The sequence below is a fragment of the Chaetodon trifascialis genome, chromosome 9, assembly GCF_039877785.1.
Source record: "Chaetodon trifascialis isolate fChaTrf1 chromosome 9, fChaTrf1.hap1, whole genome shotgun sequence".
NCBI lineage: Eukaryota > Metazoa > Chordata > Actinopteri > Chaetodontiformes > Chaetodontidae > Chaetodon > Chaetodon trifascialis.
In genome coordinates, this window is record NC_092064.1 from 2570360 (window position 1) to 2593566 (window position 23207).

At 39.7% G+C, this 23207-nt stretch overlaps 1 protein-coding gene across 1 annotated transcript in view; it reads right to left on the bottom strand.

Annotated features, from left to right (window-relative positions):
- Positions 1–2156: 2156 nt before the first annotated feature.
- The window catches only part of pipox (pipecolic acid oxidase), a 31263-nt gene continuing 10212 nt past the window's right edge, over positions 2157–23207 (bottom strand). The window contains exons 4-8 of the mRNA XM_070970543.1: positions 20250–20432; positions 15744–15896; positions 15386–15535; positions 12467–12542; positions 2157–3049 (exon numbers count right to left, since the gene is read on the bottom strand). Coding sequence (XP_070826644.1) covers positions 2919–3049; positions 12467–12542; positions 15386–15535; positions 15744–15896; positions 20250–20432 — 693 coding nt within the window. The 3' untranslated portion in view covers positions 2157–2918. The remainder of the gene's footprint in view (positions 3050–12466; positions 12543–15385; positions 15536–15743; positions 15897–20249; positions 20433–23207) is intronic.

Genomic DNA, 23207 nt, shown 5'->3' on the forward strand with positions numbered 1-23207 from the left:
CTGCCAAGTCAGGTGATTTCTTTCATTGAAGACCAAATATTCTTTTAGGGTACCCTGATTAGATATGTTTGCTATGATTGCTTGCTAAGTTAGTAATGTGGGCATTTAACACTGGTGCTTGCTAACCAGCTCCATACTAACTTAGCTCCATATATAATGTCATAGACAACCTAGGATCATAAAAGTGCACTGAAATCACCCAGACCTGGTCAACTTCGTGTGCCAGCTGCGCACCGCTGGGCAAGTGGATTTTTGTAACCCGGCGGAGTCGTGCGCTCACGTTGCCAATACCTCACAGGCAGGTTTCCACAGTGCCTGGCATTTCACTGCGATCAATAATTAGCAACAGCCACAATTCAATGCAACTATCTGAGTCAGCACATACAGTCAGATCTAAATGTATATATTTTGATCAGTATCTCATCTGACCACATCGCAAGCGTGTTCGGCACGTGTAATGGTCACTCACCCTGACCGAATGTACACAGGTGACACAGGGATGCAAACTAATCAATTAACGTTGCTGTGCCAACCAGAAACAGCCGTGGCATCCTACAGAGCATATATACTGCATCTATCTCAGAGCACTCCAGAGACAGAGAGAGACAGACACATGAAAAAAACGTAAGTGATGATCGTTGTCCGCTATTACCCACATCATTTCATTCCAAATACAAATGTAATCATAGTAATGCTTAACGTTATCTACAAAGATGGAGTACATCATTGCTTTGAGGAGGAGGAGGAGGAGGAGGAGGAGGAGGAGGAGGCCGAGGATTTACCATCTAAGGACCTCATATTTAGACACGAGTGATGTCAGTCTCCTCCTGGGAGAAGTTTAGGCGTTGGACACTTTCCTGGGCGGGCTCAGTCATCCTCGAAACTTGCCATGCGCCTTGCCGTTTTTAAAGGTGAGGCAAGGAGCTGGTGTGATTGGTGAAGATTTGACTCGGCTGTGTCAAACCCACTCCATGCCTTCTCCCCTCCCTCCTGCGCTGCCACGCCCCACCGGCGAAGCAGACCTGACTTTGTGCTGCGCATGCGCCGCACTGCCGGCGGAATCGAAAATAGAGCCCAATTCTTCTTAAAAAGTCAGAAATTTTAAGCAATAAAACCCTTGTGGGGTTTTTCCACTTAACCCTTACTTGGTCTGGTATGGCCAGTAGTTTATGGTGGCTAATGTTGGCAAGTTTCTGTCTGCTTTTTGGTGCTGGGCAGGTTGTGGACAGAGGGTTTATCAGAGCTTTTGTACTGCTGCTGCTGGAAACAGTGCTGAGAAATGGAGTTTGCAGCCCTGGAAAACCACAACAATGAGCTTTTCAAGACACTAAAAAGCTCCTTGTAGCTGTTGGGAAACTGTGGCTTCATCAGTATGAGCAACACCTTTCTTTAATAGTTAATTTAAAAACGCAGCCTTCATGAGTTGTTTTTCTGAGTGATTCTTGTTAACCTGAACATTCTTTATTGTTAGTCACCATGTTTTATTGTTCTGTGAGAGTCAGATCTGTGCCACCTTTCTTCCCCCTCTGCAATGCTTTTACTACCTACTGATATACAACATAGTACATAGCACAATACATGGACTGGATGCCATTATCAATTATGCACCTTAGGCAACTAAGCTCCAGTCAGATGTCTAACACTTGTACCCAAAATATTATTCATGTGCAGCAGAAAAAGTTTTTTCAAAGCTTTGTGAGTCAGACATTGTTCCAGAGAGGTGTTTCAGTTGGCCCTACTTGATGGTTATTGGTGGTTGACTATTTGCATTTGCATGTTTAATGTTCTTCTAATTCTTGTAATTTGCATAATGGCCCTTTGCTATCCATCTGAAGTCACTTAGAGGCAAGGGAGCAAATGGCTCGCTGATCTCTGCTGTTTCGCTGCATAATTTCCCCATTCCCACTGATGGCCTTGCTTGGCATCCATTGTAATAGTCCGTCTGATTAGTGATTAAAATGTTTACCGGTGCACTGGGAAATAGATCCAGGCAATAGGCCACCTCCAAAGCCTAAGCACGCAGCTGGCTTCACATAGACAAATGGCTCGATAGCTGATGTCTTTTTAACCATGTACTTAGTTGGCAAAATGGTGAATGCTGGAAAAGGGGAGAGGGAGAGAGAAATTTACTGATGCATGAAATCATACAAGCCAATGAGATTACAGCTTTTTTTTTATTACAATTTGTCACAGATGGGTGAATATACAATTGCACAACAATGTAAGAATTTAGTTGTCGATGCTAAGTCTCCAGTCAAAATCATGGCACCATTTGTTTGTTCCTTGTTCATTATGTATGGAGAATAACTAGACTTATTTTTCTGCAGGTTGTTTCTTTTTTTATTAATTTAAATGAAAATTTGCACACTGTGGTTATGCGGGTTATCACACAAAGTATTTTCATGGAGTATCTGTAGAAATAGCACCGTACTTTGTAATGAAAATGTGCAAAAATGTGTATGATTCTATGAAATTTAGGGTCAAAAGTTCACTTTTGGAAGCTGACTTCTTATAGCGACTTTCTGTCAGTTTCAGTCTTAGACTTTGAATTTAATTATTTTGAATACAAGGTCCCTTTGCCTCATGAAATAATTTCTCCTTTCATTCAGCAATAATTTCTTTGTCATGCACATGCTTGCATGTTAAAAGTCAATCAGACACCAGGTTCCATGTACTATGTGACCAAGAAATCAGCAAAGCTCCAGGAGAAATCTAGCTGGGGAAATCAGGTGGTTTCTCTAATCCCCCATACACCCATTATGAAAACCAGGTTTCTCCTTCCCTCCTATTCATGAGATTTTAAGAAACAGTTTGCCATTTTGAGGAAAGTGATTATTTGCTTTCTTCAGTTAGATGAGAAGATTTTTAGAGATAAGCTTATTATAAATGAGACTGGAAGCAGGCTCTTAGAATCTGCTCTATAAAGCTGATTTGGTCGTTGTCTGGAAGCGCCTGACTTGGAAAGGTGAAAGGTCATAAGAAGGCATTTCTCCCAGGCTGAGTTCACAAAGAAGCTTGCCAATGATTGGTCCAAACTTGAAGCCGTGACCTAGAGAAGAGAGGGCATTGCAGTGAGTCAAGTACATACGTAAGTCATCAAACCACGTTCTAATGTGAGAAAATCCATGCCCTACACCTTGTAGTTAGCTTATAAAAACCTGCATGTCTGAGCCTTTGTCTGAATCAGCCAATGGTTTGGGTTCAAGGTCCACATGAGTGAATACATAAAAGAAGAGTAAAGCTGTTGCTGAGTATCCTCTCACTTAAGTGAACTGGGACCAAATGCTAAATTAAGGGGTATTTGTCATTTCTCTCCATAATCGATCCATATACTCAAGCTCAGGATGAGATGAGAGAGATCTATTTTCAAAATGCAGTATCCTTGTTGCTATGGTCTGAGAGGCAAATTGTGAATGTCAACAGGGCTTGAGGAATGCAACACATTGCCATCTGACAAAGGTCTCGGAGCTCCTGTGGATTCTGCCTGGCTTTGAAGTCATAAAAGCTTGGCTCTGACAGTTTGGCCACGTGGATTTTCATCTCGTCATAGAAGGAGAATAGAAAACCATAAAAGACGGCCAAACCCACAGGGTGACTTTGTAGCCATGGCAACCCCCCAGTACTTGCTTTAAAGCACTTGTGTCAGGCTTTGATGACAAATGCACGTAGTGAAGGAGGAGGGGGGGTTGGCAACACATTTTTTTCTGTCGTGTTGGAAAAAACCCTGTGAACTTCTCCAATATGGCTCTGAGTTTCTATTGTGCTGCTCCAGAGAAGCTGGAGAATATACACAAACAGTACAGATAATAACTCAGATAGTGACTCAGAGTAAACACAGTCTACGGTTGTTCTCTGGAGACATTATAATCTGAATATAATGCCACATTTAACTTGCTTGACAGTTACTATAATTACCAGTTTCAGACTTGTAAATCATTCAATCCATCAGACTTAATTTGTATAGCACTTTCATACAGCAATGTTACACTACTTGCTTTACAGGAACATTCCCTCCCTGACCCCCAACACATCCATTAGCTGCACACCACCCTGATCCATGCACAAACATTAAATGACTGTTAGAAATACGGACTCAATAAAAACAGGAACTGAGGAAACACTATCATAACTTTTCATGAATCTGCAATTAGGAAACACCAGAGGTAGTATAAAAATGTAGAAATTTGTAATAACCAAAAAAAGAAATCAAATAATTGATAATAAAAGATTCATAAAATGTAATAGACAAATAATAAAATAAATTCACTCTAAACAATGTTAGTAAAACCAAGTGTAAGGTTGAAAAGAAAAGAGAGATAAAAAAATAATAAGAGAATAAAATAGTAAAACCACCAAAAGGAGATGTAAAATCAGACATAGAGAGAAGGTTATGAAGAGGGAAGAAAATAAAGAAAATAAAATAGAATACAAAGGATAGTCCAAGTAAAACAAACTAAAACAAATGAATAAAGGAAAGAGAGATAAATAAAATTAGTATGGTTTAATGAAAAATTAGATTAAAAAGGTAGGTCTTTGCTTTTAAAGATAACAACACTCAGCTGCCCTCATGTCTTCAGGGAGGCTGTTCAGAGACCAAGACCACAGTAATAAAACTGTGCCTCACTGTGGGTTTTTCTTTGGGCTTTTTAAAAGGCCACTACCAGAAAACCTGAGGATTCTAGGGTGTCCATGGGCTAAAAGCAAATCTGATAAATTGGTAGGACAGAGACCATTAAGAGCTTTATAAAACAATAAATGTATTTTAAAATCAATTCTGAAGCAAACAGGCAGACAGTGCAGATACCTTAAAACTGGTGTAATGTCTGCTGTCTTTCTGGTCTTCTTCAGCACATGTGCAGCTGAGCCTGAATGAACTGTAACTGAGCTGTATAGAGCAAACATCCATTCATCCATCCATTTTCTATACCTGACTGTCCCTTTTCGGGGGTTGCGGGGGGGGGGTAAAACTCTATCTTTTACTGGTGCTACTGTAAATTGGAATTTCCCCTTGCAGGACTAATAAAGGTATATTGAATTGAAATGAATTGAATCAGCACTGAAAGCTTGCAATTAACTGTTGATGGTGGAGGATATTTGAAAAATCCATCAGTATAAAAATCAAACACATTCTTTTCAAACTAGAAGAAATTAACCCTAAAAGACTAGATATAACAGTTAGGTCTGGTCTCTGATGATGATGGCATGACTGGTAGCCATTCATTCTGTGAACTACAGGTGGCTGCTTCGGGCCCAGTGGCCACCAGGGGCCTCCTTAAAAGCAAATTACGAATGTGAAATCCTCTTTTTTTCTATGTTTTATAAATCCTTCACTGTACTGCAAACAAATAAGGACCAGTCTGACATCACAATCTTACCAGAGTTAGATGAAAGGATAATATCAGTTTCATCTCTGTGCATCCAGGACAGAGGTCAGAGACAATTTTGGTCTAGCTCAGCAAAAACAAAAGAAGCAAAAACACTGCTAGCCTATAGCTATGTGCAAAAAGGTGAAACAATGCACTTTCCAACTTGCTAGCTAGCAAGCTAGTCCCAAGTCCCAGTTTAAGAGTCAGCAACATTCTGAGGGCAATCAGACAGAAGGCAATTCAAAGTGACATATCACACTGACATATAAAAAATTAAAAACAAGAAATTGTAGCTGTTAGTCAAACAGATCGCTCTGATAGGACCTGCAGCTCAAATCTCAATGACTGGATTTTACATTTTTTGTTTTCAATTTCTTTCTTGCTGAACATGTCTGCAAAGTGTATAAAGAGAATAGTTAGTGAATTGCTGGAAGGTATATTTTGCAGTTTCTTGCCTATGGTCTTTGTGCAAGAGCTATCATGTTCCAGGAAACTGGAAATGACATCTCATCTAATGCTGGGTAAGACAGCAAAATGGCCTATTCCATAACTGCATTTTCTGGATGACTTCATTTTCTGTTTTACTGTGGCTTAAGTATCAACTAAAATAACTGGTCACTTAGCTTACATGGACATGTAATTAAACAAGGTGAACTTCCATTATGTTTTTGTACATGCAATAGTCACTTATTTTCCTAGGCATTTGTCTGTGTGAAGTTGTACTGTGTTTAATGTAATAATCTGGATGTTTTCATCATGCATGAGAAAAACTTTGTTAGCTTTGGCTTACACTCTGTGCTGACTACATGTCAATGATATTTGGAGATTTTTTCAAATTCTTTACTAGAGAGGATTGTGCTTTGTGTTTTTGATGAGACTGCTGTCACAGGAACCATTCTGTGTAAAACAACTGAAGGAGGGTTTTCCAAAGCTCAAACCCAGCCCATATCACTTATGACTGTAATAAATATGTATGGAATGATACCAGAAGTAGTATGTTATGGATGACATGGGGACTGAGGCTTGCCTCACTGGAATCAACTGTGAAACAAACTCGTATGATACTTTTCCCCTTACACAGTGCCACTTGCCAAAGAAAATGCCACTAGGCATCCTATATCAAATTTAAAATAAAGTCTGTTTATTTTCAGATTTAAATTTTGACCTTGCTTTAGATCACTGACCGTCAATCGTCAATCATTGACCTCCGGCCTAGGGTGTCCTGGTGCCACGTGCACTAATGGGCACCCTTGCGCTTGAACATGGTGTTCGTTATGGACAAACTGTGACTAGTACAGAAGTCCAATAACAGAACACCACTCAGGTTCAGATTGGGGAGGCCGTTCCTCCCAATCACACCCCTCCAGGTATCATTGTCGCTACCCACGTGAGCAATGAAGTCCCCCAGCAGAACAATGGAGTCCCCGGTTGGAGTACTTTCCAGTAACCCTCCCAGGGACTCCAAGAAGGCCGGGTACTCTGCACTGCTGTTTGGCCCATAGGCCGAAACAACAGTGAGAGACCTATCCCCGACCCAAAGGCGCAGGGAAACAACCCTCTTGTTCAGCGGGGAGAACTTCAACACATGGCGGCTGAGCTGGGAGGCTATAAGCAAGCCCACACCAGCTCGCCGCCTCTCACCGTGGGTAACTCCAGAGTAGAAGAGAGTCCAGCCTCTCACAAAGGAGTTGGGTTCCAGAGCCCAGACTGTGCGTGGAGGTGAGCCTGACTATCTCTAGCCGGTACCGCTCAACCTCCCGCACTAGCTCAGGCATTCATGTTAAAATGGCAGAGGCACAAGCAGATGCAGTGGCCAGTAGGTCTTTCAAACTTCACCACATTTTGTTTCAGTTTGTTGTTTTTTTCACAGCGAACCTTGGGAAAATCACTACCCACGACATCTTCTGACCACCCAGCCAGACCAGCTGGACCATGAGTGACAGTAAATGCACTGCATTTATACAGCACTCACAGTGCGTTACAACATGAGCCAGTATTTACCCATTCACACACATTCAAACACTGGTGGCAGAAGCTAATGTTCAAGGTGTCACCTGCTCATCAGGAGTGATAATAATTTGTGCACACTCACACAATGATGGCACAGCCATCAGCAGCAACTTGAGGTTCAGTATCTTGCCCAAGGACACTTTGACATGTAGACTGCAGGGGCCAGAGGTTGAATCACTATTATCATTATTCTTGTGTTTTGTTTACTTCTGAGCCTTAGACAAGCATTTTGTTTCAGACTGAAATATCTCAACAACTATTAGATGGATTACCATGAAAGTTTGTACAGACATTTGTGTTGTCCAGAGGATGAATTGCAATGATTTAAGACTACTCCAAATCATCAAGGCTGAAAAATGTAGCTGAAAAAAGGCCATTTTTACTTCCCCTTATTAAATTTTGCTTGTTCCTCCCTTTTTATGTGCACTCATGTGACCAATGTAATGCACTGAAATTGATTGGATGATGTGCTGAAAAACACAATATCAAAAGATTTTGTCAGGTTGGCATGGTTTACGAACAATTTCACTAATCTACCAAATATTAACAGCCTAATGCGAATAACAGCCATTCTGTGGTTATCATCAGTTCTTTGTTGATGAAAAATACCTGGTCTCCCTGGAAAAGATTAATACAGTGTATTCATGAGAATTAATCATTTAAAAGGAATGGGAAAGATCTTCAGCCTGGGTGTGACCTCAGGTGATACATGTCTACCATGTTTTCACAGTTAAACAAGCTGCTGCAGGTACATTAGAACTACTTCAGTTCAGCAAGTGACTGTTGTGGCAGCTCCTTTTCATTCTTATTCACAAACCTAAATTTCTTTGTTTTTTAACCACACACAGCCTCACAGTGCTGACTATGTGATGCATCACATACACACATGCACACAGACACACACACACACCCACACATCCACACACACACACACACACACACACACAGTGCTGACAAATTTGACATGTCTAAATATATGTATACATATGTACTACATACTGTAATATGTATGTATTCTTTTGTCTTAGTTTTATTCTCATCCGTATTCTTCTTTATTGTATATATTTTATGTTTATGTGTATGTTTAACCTGCTGCTGCAACAAAAGAATTTCCCGATTGAGATCAATAAAGTACACACACACACACACACACACACACACACACACACACACACACACACATATGTATGTATATATACACACACACACACACACACACACACACACACACACACACACACACACACACACACATATATATATACATACACATATATGTGTGTGTGTGTGTGTGTGTGTGTGTGTATATATATATATATATATATATGTGTGTGTGTGTGTGTGTATATGTATGTATGTATGTGTATATATATATAGGCCAAAAGTTTGGACACACCTTTCCATTCAATGCGTTTTCTTTATTTTCATGACTATTTACATTGTAGATTCTCCCTGAAGGAATCAAAACTATGAATGAACACATGTGGAGTTATGTACTTAACAAAAAAAGGAGAAATAACTGAAAACATGTTTTATATTCTAGTTTCTTCAAAATAGCCACCCTTTGCTCTGATTACTGCTTTGCACACTCTTGGCATTCTCTCGATGAGCTTCAAGAGGTAGTCACCTGAAATGGTTTTAACTTCACAGGTGTGCCTTATCAGGGTTAATTAGTGGAATTTCTTGCTTTATCAATGGGGTTGGGACCATCAGTTGTGTTGTGCAGAAGTCAGGTTAATACACAGCCGACAGCCCTATTGGACAACTGTTATAATTCATATGATGAAACTACAGGATCCTGTTGTAAACCTTGTAAAAGAGTAGGCTCGAAACGCCGAATTGGATGCGAACAAGATTCTGAACGGAAAGTTTAGTTTCAAAAAGTTGCCAGATGTGTTGACTGACAAGACCAAAGTTATCTGTGTGTATTGTTGGTGTGAACTGAATAATCACCATAGCATATCTAGGCTGAAATACCACTTGATGGCCAAACACACGGCAAATGCGAATTCTCCTCCGCCTCCTTGTCAAAACCAGGCAACAATGGATGGCTTTCGACAGAGGCATATGGATGCTATTATGTTCCAAGGAAACTTAAGAAAGGAAAGTTTAAGCCATGGTTTAACTGCACTATAGCCTGAGTCCTAGTTTACAATGATGTGCACTTTGTAACTTTATCTTGTATCACCCTGTTTTGATCCCTTTGAAAGGGTTGTTGAAGGGGCTTTTTTATAACCAAGTATTTATTTTTTGTCATCTGTTTATTGACAGTGTTAAATTGTGCGAGATTTGAGTCATTCAAATGTGAATGACTGCTCAAAGTGAGAATGTTAGTGTGAACTATAACACTACACGTTGTTGTTTTCAATAAAAAAACATTTGCACAAAGCAAGCGTATCCACTTTTCCATGTTGATAACAGTATTAAACCGGCGGACCCCCTTGGCATGGGGTCTGCTGGTCTGTCAGGGTCGGGTGGGCCCGGGTGTGGTCACAGTCCCTGATGTCTCTCAGTGTGGACGACCCCAAAGGTGGCATTCTCCTCAATCATTAGTGCCCTGCCATGTTTCGTTACCCCTGCTATTGTCTGTGGTGAGAAGGTCTGTGTGTGTGTGTGTGTGTGTGTGTGTGTGTGTGTGTGTGCGCGCGTGTGTGTATGCATGTAGTTGAGGGTGGGTGTTTGTAAATATGGAGGATGGGAGGGATGGGTTTTTATTGTTCTATTTTGATTTATATTGTTTTTAACTTGTGAAGCACTTTGTGTTACATTTTATTATGTATGAAAGTGCTATATAAATAAAGTTTGATTGATTGATAAAATGCTAATTAATGGGACATTTAGAATAGATAAAAATGTGCGATTAATTTGCGATTAATCGTGAGTTAACTATGACATTCATGAGATTAATCGCTTTGATAAATTAATATTAAATTAAATCGATATTTTAATTGATTGACAGCCCTATTAATAATATAACTTAGATCACAAAATCTTCAGTTTTACTCAAATTAGTTAATGAAAAATGAATACACCCCACAACAAAAACTACTACATCTAGTATTTTGTATGACCTCCATGATTTTTAAGTACAGCACCAAGTCTTCCAGGTATGGAATGAACAAGTTGGTGACACATTGCAACATCTATCTTTTTCCATTCTTCAAGAACAACCTTGTTTAGAGCCTGGATGCTGGATGAAGAGTGATGCTCAACTTGTCTCTTCAGAATTCCCTATAGGTGTTCGATTGGGTTCAGATCAGGAGACATACTTGGCCACTGAATCACTTTCACCCTTCTTCAGAAATGCAACAGTGGCCTTAGATGTGTGTTTTGGATCATTGTCATGTTGGAAAAGTGCATGACGACCAAGTGCATGGAGTGATGGTAGCATCGGTATCCAAAGCCACTCTTGCTGATGATCTGGCTGAGGGTGTTTAGGCCTATGCAGAACAGCAGGGAAGACAGTGCATCTCCTTGGTATATACCACATTGGATGCTCACTTCGGCAATTGGCTGTGAGTTGGCTTCCAAAGTTGTCTTCCACAACTCCATCGAGTTCTTGATGAAGGCTCTAAGTGTCCTGTAGATCTTATACAGGTCTAGGCACTCCAGTATCCGTGTGTGTGTGTGTGTCATAGGCCTGCTTGTAGTCAATCCAGGTAGTGCACAGGTTGGTACTTCTGGTCTTACAGTCCTGGGTGACTGCCCTGTCAACCAGTAGTTGGTGTTTGGCTTCTCTGGTGTTGTTGCCAATTCCTTTCTGTGCTCTACTCATGTACTGATCCATGTGCCTACTCATCTTAGCCGCTATGATGCCTGACAGGAGCTTCCATGTTCTACTCAGGCAGGTTATAGGCCGCAAGTTGGATGGTACTGGGCCCTTCTGTGGGTCCTTCATGATGAGGACTGCACGGCCTTGGGTCAGCCACTCTGGGTGGGTTCCTGATCTTAGCAGCTGATTCATCTGTGCTGCCAGTCGTTCATGGAGTGTGGTTAGCTTTTTGAGCCAGTAGGCGTGGATCATGTCGGGCCCAGGTGCTGTCCAGCTCTTACTCTTAGAGACTCTCACTCTTATTTCTACTGGTTCCTGTTCTGGGAGGCTACTGTGGTCTGCTTTCAATTTGAGCAAACACTGGGCATTGGTGTTATGCAATGCCTCCTTCTTCCAGATGCTCTTCTTACTACCCTGCCATTGAGAGTAGACCTTAGCTTGGTTGTTGGAGAACAGTCTATTTATTCTCCTCAAGAGAATCTCCTGGTCTCGGCTTCTCTGCTATATCTCTTAAGGCGGGTAGCCAGAGCTGTGAGCTTCTGCTTGGCAGTCTCCAGAGCTTCATCTATGGACAGCTTGTTGTATCTCCTTGGCACTTCCTTCCTGATCTTTACACCTTTCTGTAGCTCAGTTAGCAAGCTAACCTCTCTCCTTGTTGCCGTGATCTTGCTTTCCAGTCTCCTGTTCCATGGTTCCCTTGCTCCTTCCGGCTACTGCTGTTCATCTTGTAGCCTAGCATGTGCAGGATGACTGTCTTGGTGATGGTTTCTGTGGATATAGTCATCAGTGCCATGTTCACGTCTTCCAGTAGAGACTCATCTGGTACTTTGTCTCTTAGCCTTTGCAGGTAGTTGTGTTCCCTCAGGATTCTCTTATCTGTTCTCTCAGGTCAGCTGCCCTTGTGTTCAGGGTGTCTGTGCTTCTTGAGGCTTGGTACCCAATCTTGTTATTCAGGGATGCAGATGTCATCCTTGCACTGACTTGTCCTCCTGGCTCCCCCTTGTTGTAGAATCTTTGTACCGTGGATGAGGCACATTGTACCTCCTCAATCTCTAATTGCGACAGTAGGTTGTTCTTACGGATATTAGAGCACTGGGTCACATATATAGCACACACACACACACACACACACACACACACACACACACACACACACACACACACACACATATATATAAATAAAAACTACGTTAACAGTTATATTTGTAATCTTTGAAAGAAAGATAATCCACCTTAACAAAAGTCTTACCATAGGTGATCCCTTCCATATATTTTGTTTGATTTGGTTTGAGTTGCTGTGTGGTGTACTATGTATTACCTGAGAATCCTGCTCCAATCACAATATTGCTGTAGGCGGGGTGGCAGTCCAGCACAAAATGACGGTCAGGCGTGAGCTGCAAAAACAAGAAAACATGAAGAGTCAGCAAAGTCCAAAATTAAAATGAGAGGCTCCAGATTGTAGGAGAAACTGATGCATTCTGACCAGGTTTGACACTGTCATTTTTAATCTGTTGGTTTGAAATGTATAAACTGTTCAGGTTCAGAACTACTGCTGAGTTAGGATCTCAAAGATTTTGGTCCCAATGGAGACATGAATTGTGAACTGAGCAAATGCAGATTGTCCTGGGAACTATCTGACAAAGACAGACATAGTCTGCTTTCTCTCTATGCAGGCATGTGGCCTTTTGAGCTGTTACTGTCAGATTCTTTGTTGAAAAAACTGTGTTAAAAATATGTTTAGCTGGATGACAAATTCTACTGAAGAATACATAATGACCTCTGACAAAAGGCACATTTTTACTGCAACTGTCAAGACACATGTAATTTAACTCTCTGTCCTTTTTTGGTAAATGGAACAAAACACTTGCTGATAACTGAGAAAAGCGTGACTGTCGGGATTTTCAGGGGCATTCGACAAGGTCATAGAAATTATGTTATCCAACAGCTTTAGTATGTGATTGTGGTAAAAGCAGCTGCTAGAGGACAGAGCAGTTGCACAAACCCCACCCCTACAAGACACAGACACACACACAGACACACACAGACACAGACACACACACAGACACACTCACACACACACACACACACACACACACACACACACACACACACACACACACACACACACACAGTTCAGCAAAGCCTACAAAGAATCTAACAACTGAGAATGGCATTGATCATTGGACACTGGATTTAGCTTTTTTTGGTCTCACCAGTGGTCATGTTAAAAGTACAAGATCGTGGGTTCACAATGGGTTCATGGTCTGGGGAGCATGAATGTGCACAGCAAATGTCATATTAAATGTCATGGCAACATGCCCATAATGTTTTAATTAGGGCTGTCAGTTTAACGCGTTAATTAGATTAATTAATTACGCTGCAAATTAACGCGCTATAAAAATTAACGCAATTAATCATGAGTGGCAAGTCAATGCGCAAGCATTTTAAATTTGGCCCTTTGAGTGACCCGTAGGCTGCAGTGGCAGGTCGCATCTTACCTGCGCCACTGGTCAAAAGCAGTGTGACAACAGACATGGATGCGACACCGGAGAGCGAGGCAAGCCTACTTGGACCTTTGAACGGCAAGTTTATTTATAAAAAGAACAAAGACGGGACTATTAACAAGAACGCAGTGATTTGTACCTTGTGTAAAAAAGACTTTTCCTATCACCGTAGCAGCTCCAGCCTGAATTATCATTTAAACGCTAAACATGTAGTTGCTGCTAGTGCCGCTAGTGCTACCGTGAGCTCACTCCGCCAACCCACACTTGCTGAGTTAGGAAAACGAATGAGCAAAGCCACGACAGAAAAACTGACAAACTCAATCGCAAAGTGGGTTGCTGCTGATTGCAGGCCGATTTCAATCGTGGAAGACGAGGGCCTAAAAGAGGCGTTTCAGATAGCGTCATGTGACTCTAATTTCCAGCCACCGTCGAGAACTACAGTGATGAAAAGAATTCACCAGCTGTAATGTGAATGTCAGTGAATTGTAATGTCCTAGAATTCAAATTCTTTATTTGGGGACCTTTAGCAGATATGAGATTAAAATGCGATTAATTAGATTAATTAATTACAAATCCTGTAATTAATTAGATAAATTTTTTTAATCGCCTGACAGCACTAGTTTTAATGTTGCTTGTGCACATAAATACAGTTGTAATTCTCCGTAAAGTTTAAAAAGGAAGACCTCCTGGAGTGAAATGGGAGCAAATGCAAAAGGAAAGTATGTAAACTAAGCCTGATGCTGTCAGCTCAGCAAAAAGAGCAGTGATTGAATTAAAAAGGCCTCCTGGAGTTTCCATAAAATGTGAGCAATTTTTGACAGTTCTTTTACAGCACTGGACCAAAAATGTTTACACACTAATACTACTGTTATTAGTCACCAAGAGCCAGAACCTTATTTTAATGTTACATAGTGTTGTTCAGAAGCTGTTCAGAATAGTTCTGTGAATTTATTACCAATATTGTAATTCTAAAACTATAAAAAAAAACATTCTCATTAATATTTTTTTGCATTTTAAGAGCAAGTTCACTATACATTTCTACATTTGTGGCAAGGTGAGATGTTAAACCACTGAGGGTCAGCAAAAACAATATTTTCAGATGGTGTTGTCATTCCAAATTAAACAGCAAATCTGTGCTTGGAAAAGTTAGTTACTTATGCTTTTTGCTCAAGCAAGGAAGCTCAGAAAAAAAAATCTATAAACACTGATGAAAAAGTGTAGCCCTTCAGATGAGTGGCTCAATAAATGTTGATTTTCAAATTATAAAATGTCATTAAATTTGTTTTTTCTCATGTAGTTTCCTAATGTTAAACTATCAAAAAGTTAATTGTTATTTTATGATATCATTATCAAACAATGCAGAAGCTTTTGAAATTTAGTTTCTGCTTTTGTGTCAAATAAGTAAAATTTGGTTTAGTCCCCACTGCTTTGTCATTAGCTTATGTCTTTACATAAATGTATCATTAAATGTGTTGCTGGTGAGCATGGTCTGTACCAGCTCTATATGGATAGTGTCCTGAGACAACTTCTGTTGTGATTTGGCGCTATACAAATAAAATTGAATTGAATTGAATTGAATTGAATTGAATTGAATTGGTGGCTGAATGTTGTGATATTTGCTGATGACCCACAGATATCATCAAATCTCTTTATCTTCTGAGCCTTAAATCTCAATTCTTAAAGGGATTAGGGTGATAATTCTGAACACTTTGACCTGGAGTGTTGATACAGACCGTATACATGCAGCTCTCCACCACAGCAGGTTCGGGGACCAGGCCAGGTAAACAGCGGTTGATGTAGCGCTGGAGGATGTCAATATCAGACCTGTCTGTTTGCTTGTCTCTCTGGTCTGGGTCAGTTTTACTGCCCATGTGGTAGCATATCTGCACACAGAATGACATCACCAATATTATTCTTATATGAAACACTAAATGCTAGGCAATCCTGCAGACTTTAAATGAATAGCAGCAGCAGCAGCAGGCAAACTTTATTCATAGTTTAACAAAATTTCCATGAATCTTTGAGGGTCTGTCTCAATCTAGACTGTCTTTGTGGTAAATTCACCCTGGAGGGTCCAGTACTGTGATGTACCTTCATCAAGCCTGGGTACTCGTTGGACGGAAGGCCATAGATGTGCTCTTTGGACTCGTCACCCTCGGTCAGCAAGAAACAGGGAAATTGCTGCTTCACGTTGTATGATCCTGGCACCTTCTCTTTCCAGTAGCACACATTGATCTTCACCACCTATAGTAGTTAAACAAGGAAAACTATAAGTACCAGCCAAGCCCTGGCAATCTGGCTGTCACTGAAGACTTTTGACCGAAAGCTTTGAAACACAAAAATTCTTGATTGAAATTCAGAGGGTTTCCTAAACGCTACCTACAGCCTACAACTCCAACACATCCTCCTAACAAAAAAAAAAAAAAATTAGCTTTGTGTATGCAATGCTTGTCAGTGTCTACCAAGACTGTTGAGATATGACTATTGCAAAACTGATTCTAATGACCTTCTTTTGATCTGGTACCATACAGAGAAAGGTTCACAATTTTTCTAGGGTATCACAAGTCAGGTATCCATATGCTTGTTGTAATAGTTCCTCTTGTTCATACTGCCCACTAACAGATCTCTTCCTGATCCGATGCAAAAGATGGGGACAAAATCTGTTGATTTTTTTTTCTGTGCAAAAATCCATTCCAAAGCGAATGTGTTCAAAAATTACGTTGTGAAATTTTCTCTGTGTGTTACTATTCCTCCACCATGGCAACAATGTTTGGGAAAACACAAAGGGTTTTGTACTAACTTTTGAAAAATACGCACTTGACTGGATTAATTGAGAGTGCTGAAGTCTCATATTAACTGCAGATAAACTTTGGAACATATTTTTGGCCACAATGAGGACTGCAGATTTTGTTTCCTATGTCTTCTGCTGGAAGTGTAATCAGAAGGAATATCTTCCTAATGGCCAGTATGAACAGGAGGAATGATCAGAACAAGCAAAAGATATTTACATGTGCATATGGAAACTCGGCTACTGTTTTAAGACACACTTGAAAAAATGTGATCCTATCCATCCTATCCTTTGGTTAACGTTAGGCACAATGTCTTTGTTAGAGTTAGCAAAAGACGGTTATTATCAGTGGCTGTCTGAGCGGCAAGGATGAAAATCAGAATTACCATCTCAAAGTTGTGTGCCTCCAACAACAAGTCAAGTTCCATTTACATCCATCACTACGTTTACATACAGTCAATATTTGGGTTATGGTCAATATTTTGGTTTCTGAAACATTCGGAATAACCTGTTTACATGCGTGAGCAAACACAGGTAATCAATTGGGATATCCTGATCAAAACAACGACGCACGGACAACTTGTCAACGCACGGAGAACGTCATGGCGCAATGCGCGTCATTTCAAAAATAACAACAGCAGCACGGGGCTGGTAGCAGTTGCCTTCGTTTGCGCTTTGGTACTGGTACTGACCCACCACCAGTACTTGACACTATTCTGTCTCACTTTCGTCATTAATGGAAGGCGAGAACGTGAAGAAATAGGAAATGGAGCCGGAGCTGTGCCATCCATATCCATGCTACCTGCACTCAAAAGACCAAGATTCCTTGCAAATAGAACATGCGCAGAACACAAATGAATGTTCCGTTCAATGGGGATATTCCCATATACATGACCAAATAGTCGGGTTAGAAAAGGAGTAACCCAGGGGTCATATTCGGGTTTTTAAAAACCGGAATACAAGCATATTCTGGTTTTTCAGAAGGGTTACTGGTGTTTACATGGCCGTGCGCAACTGGGTTATTGCTGATATTCCAGTTATGAAAGGGTTACTTGACTGCATGTAAACGTAGTGCATGTCTGTCCAGACTCATATATGTAGTGACAACTTTGAAGTGATTTAATAACTGTTTAGTGTATTTTTTGGCAAAATGGAAGTTATCACTATACTGACATATGATTCTGAAAATTACAAATTACAAATAAAACATGGATGCTGAACAGATCTTCAATAAAGCAGCACATAACATCTATACAGTCACCACAGTTTCAATGTGGACAACCCAGACTTGTGTCAGCAATTCAGTATGTGACCAAATGTGAAATATGGTCACAATCCACTTTCTGTTCTTGAGTTATGGTGTTGAATAATGGCCAGAAAAGTGTTTCTGTAGAACATTATGATGTTATAGGAAAATCGACCTTTGCCTTTTGTTATGTTATCACTACATCATTTTATCCTTTGAGACAACTGTGTGAAAGTTTAATATTAGTACATGAATTCTTGAGTTATGGCCTAAAATGTGCTGTGTGTGGTCACAGCTACCTTTGACCACCAAATTCTAATTCTGGTGGGCAACCTGCTCTACCTTCTGAGCCACAGCTGCTCTTTTAGCAGGTTTTCTGGCACATTGGGCCATTATAGAGGGCACCTTATCATGTTTTATCTACCACTGTGGCATCCAAGGGTTAGGTGTTTTGGCATGGGGACATCAGGATTCGTGTGTGATTGCCCCCCTTGTCCCCCTCTCTTTGTCCACCAGTGGTTTTCAGGGTTTGAAGAAACCACATTGATTGTTGTTAGTAAACAGGATGTGAACACACTTTTCTGACTCCATCCATCCACCCAAACCTCATCCCAGTGAGGTTTTGTACTTCTGGTAATGCCATGCTGTCTTCACTTGATTTGTCAGACAATAGTCATAAGTCACATGCCCACTTTGAAAGCCAGCTTTTTCTGACAGAGACTAGGCTGTCTGTTTCGATTTTCCTTTCAACCACATGCACTCATTTCACAAAGTACTGTAACTATAAGAGCTGAAAAAGAGCCATGGTGAAGGCATGCGGTGTGATGCAAAGATAGATTATTTCAAGATACACATTGAATAATTCAGCTAACATGCAAAGTCATATTACATATTTCTACCCAGACTGGAATAGAAACAAGCTGCTGAGCAAATGAGAAGATGTATAAGCAGCACACATGTATTTTTTAGTGTTTTCTACTATTTCACTAACTAACAAACTATACAAGTTCTACGAAGAATATCAAATTTGTCCTGAGTACACATACATTTGGCCAGATTGTGGTGCAAGAGAAATGCTTGTGGATTGTCAAACATACAAAGACTTCACAACAGCAGTAATGAACTGTGCTCAGTAAATTTAATGCCAATTTGCGTATTCATTTTTGAAATTTTCACGTTCAAACAGATGGTGCAAGAAGAAAAGTTATAAGGATGCCACAAACCATCAGGGGCCACAAATATCAATATCAAATTTGATGGAAATGTGGGTCATTAAAATCCGAAGGAATTATCCTCTCAGGTATTTCAATGTTCATACAAAATGTCATGGGAATCTTGGTTGTAGTTGTTGAGTGTGAGTCACCTCAGATATGATTAAGTTTGATTAATTATTTATTATCCAACTGATCAAAACTATACTTTAAGCAATACAACCCCATACTGGTTATAACTTAAAATACAAACATACATAACTCACCTAATCCATTCTTCTCATCACTAAATAGAACTGTAACAACAGCAGCTCTGCAGAGGCTAGGTGAGAATTAGGATTTAATGAAATGTACACATGGTTGTACAAATGACGTCCATCTCAGGGTGACAATAATACGGACACATTGTTCAGGAGCTTTCAGTGTAATGAACTAACTGGCCGTGCACTCATTCCAAGGGACCATAAAAATTCAGAGAGAAGTGCTCTGACGAGTCAGTGAGCTCAGAGCCTGTGCTTTTCTACCAGTTCACTCAGGCAAGGCATTCTCTGGCCCCCCAGCCTGCTGCTAACCTGAATAATACAATTCCAATATCGACTCCAATTCTCCACTCTACCCGCTGTCTGCTTGTTTTCCCATCACCTTCTCTTTTCAGGCAGTGTGCCTTGCTGACTAAGGCATCTAAGCTGTTTAAATATGGAGCAGTAACGCTTTTGTTTCCTTTGCATCTTCAGGTGGGCATTTAAAGGGTAGGCAGCCCAAAATCTCGTCGGAGAAAAGGAACTGGATTAGATGTGAACAATCTGAAGTTACGAGACAGTGTCGTGAAATGTGTGGCTGATTCTACTGTGTATCGGGAGTCTGATTTCTAAACAATGTACTGAGAAAAAAAACAATGCAATTTTATAAAATTATATCCATATAGGGATACATAATACAAATTTGGCAAAAAGAGTGCATATGCATATTTCTGTCTTTCTGTGTTCTGAATGAAACTTTGATGAACTACATTTGCAAAATGGGAAGCATAAAGAATGTAAAAATTGTTTTGTTGTGAGAAAACGAACTAGAACCAGTGAAAAACATGTATCTAGTTGAACAGCCACAATTTAGGGCTAAATGTAATCTGTTTACAAAGCCATTCAATGGGTCACAAAATGATCCCAGGGTGTAGTGCATACTTAAGTGTTGATGATGAAACCTAGCTTTCTATATCATTTCCATGTATGTTAAGCTCTTGAATCCTAATATTACACTTAAATTCACCCGTGAAAACATTTAAAGTACAATATTATATATGCTGTGCGCAGCTATATGAACATTATTTCACTTGGGACACAGATTTTGAATACCTCTAGTGGCAACTGTAAGCCAGTGTAGGCCAGTAGTTTATTAGTCCAGGGTCCAGCGGCGATGACCATGCTCTTGGCTCGATAAACCCCTGCAGAGGTGGACACTGTAACAACAGGGCCAGGCATGATGTCTGTCACCGCTTCTTTGTCTCTTATGACACCACCCATCTTTTGAAACTGCCCCTGAGAAAAGAAATGACGTAAATCAACAATTTCTTAGTGAAATCCTTCCATAGTATAATCTTTTAACCAATATGTAAATAAGTGCTTTCTATTGATTGATTCTATTGATCAGTACAGGCTACTAAAAAAGTGTTTACCCATCTTAACTTCACTTTTCATGTTAAGAATGCAATTATAACTTAGAACACAAATAAACATAAATAAAATAAAATACAAATACCTCAAGTTAAGTTGATGTAATTATCTAAATGTATACCTATTAGTAATATTTTACAACAGGGTTGTCTTCTTCTGCCACTTGTTTTTCACATTATCATTAGATCATATCACCCAAATAATAATAATACCCAAATTAACTAGAATGAAGCTCCTAATTTTTTTATTCCCAGATGTATCAATTATTCTGTCTAATTATTAATACAATCAGAAGTATAATGCAGTCTGCAAGTCAGTCAGCACGTTGTCAGGAACAGGAAGATCAATATCAGATATTTGTAAAATACACAAATGGTGATGCATACTTACATTGAACATATCTGAATCGAAAGGCTAACTAAAACAGAAACTCGGTACCTCTATGAGTCAACCCCCCAAAATAAATAAATAAATAAATAAATAAAATAAGGAAAACAAAGGAAATGGTGTCTTCTATCACTAATGTACCAAAATCAGTGAGTAATGATTCCAAAATAAAGCCAGGATGTAGTACAAATCTAGAAATGTCATATTTGTCCATAATTGTTCTAATATTTATTGTCACATGTGTGACTTGGGCTTTATACAGTGCACAGTTAAATGAGAGACATCACTGCACTGATGTAATCAAAATTGTATGGCTGTGGTCGTCAAACAGACCTGAGCTTGGCCTGTATGCATTCATGAAGTAATCACAGAGTTTATTTTCAAAGAGAGAAAAGAGAGAAAAGAAAAGGACTTTCAGGAATGTGCCACTCTGCGATAATTGAGCAAGGCAGACCGATTGCAATATTAAGACATAATATGGAGGCTATTAGAGAGCCATGGCATGTAAATGCACAGAGCAATGATCTACCCATGTGTTACACATCTATCACAACAAGCTTTAATTTATAATTGACTGCTGCTTCATGAAAGAGTGGCTGAACAATTTGTGCAGTCAATTGAAAATGGCACCTCACTGAAATAACAAAGGAGTGCTTCGTGCTTGACCTAACATCCATGGATGAGCCTGTTCTCCCCCAGTGCTTCTTCTCAGTGCTGCCAGAGTCCAGTAATGTGAATTTATTGCTGAAAGATATTCCTTGTGTGAGCTATTATTACATTAAAACAATGGGCATGAAATATGTTCAATTATCCATATCTTGTTATTTTTCAGCCCGATTCTCTAGGTAGGTTTTTTACAAATTAGAAAATGTTTTTCTTCTTTCACTTCTAATCACTTCCACGAGGTTGTTGTTATGGGACCCTTGCCTGCAGTTCAGTTCAGTAGTAAATTTTGTATGGAACAGATTTCTTAAATCAAAACACGGCTTTCTGCCATGAACCCTGGAGCAGACATGAAGGTCAATTTATGTTTTATTAAACAAAAAAAAGGAACTGAGTAGCATACTAGCTAATTTGTTATTTATGCTGCAAAATTCCTACAAAATGAATGTGAAAAGGCCATGCCTTTCAGCATGTAAGGGATGTAGACACTGTCTTTCACATTACTAAGGAGAGAAAGACCTTGAAAATCTTTGAAAAGCATAAGATACAGATCATTTGAAATGAACTTTAGAGATCTCCACATTAAGCTTTACTTTTGCATTAGTCATATAGACAATTTAAAGGGAAACTACAGTTTATTATAACTTGGATTTTATTTTTGTAGCTTTGCTCATCAGTTCTGTCAGTTGGCTGTGGCTGACTTTTCAGAACACTGACATTAGTAAAAAAAAGGATCTCACAGGTAAGGAAAGACAAGTACTCAGACATTCAGATAGGTTGGAAATAAACTGACAGTTTATCCAGATCATCTAAAGTTGTGGCACACCTGAAATGTCTTTAATGATCCTTCATTGCATGGGAAAACTGTGAGTGCACAACTACGCTAAACGCAGGGACTGTGTAGTTTGAGTAATAGTTATACCATTTGCCTTCATTTACCAAGTAAGTTTGGCTAATACAGAAAAGATTTATGGACAGATATATCAGAAGAAATTATTGGGATGGACGCCTTTTTTTGGCATATAAACATCTTATAGCAGCTGTTGCTATGTGCCAAATTTAGGGCCCTATAATTTTCCACGGTACAGGAAACATGGACAGTTGCAGAATTTGATAATTTCCACTATGATTCTATGGTGTCATACTGTCAGAGAGAGAGAGAGAGAGAGAGAGAGAGAGAGAGAGAGAGAGAGAGAGAGAGAGAGAGAGAGAGAGAGAGAGAGAGAGCATGAGCAAGAGCTCACCACTTCAACAGTCTCCGAAGTACAACAACATCAACAGATGCAAGACACAAGTTTGATGAAGACGTAGTGGCTGAAAGTACAGAGTCAGATAATCTGTTGGAAAAATGAAAATGACACGTCGTATCTGATCAAGCATTAAAAGAAGAAGGAGTGTTACCCGAATGTGAGAGCAGCATATGGAAGCTGGCCTGCAGAAGGTCCCATTTGATGATTTGATTTTTGAAAAATAGTGTGAAGTTGTGTTTCATTAAATTCATTGATATTCATTCAATTTTGGTTTATTTTCTTACTATCTGATGACAAAATGTGCTTAAATTGTAAAACACCAAATTCAGAAAAGATTTCA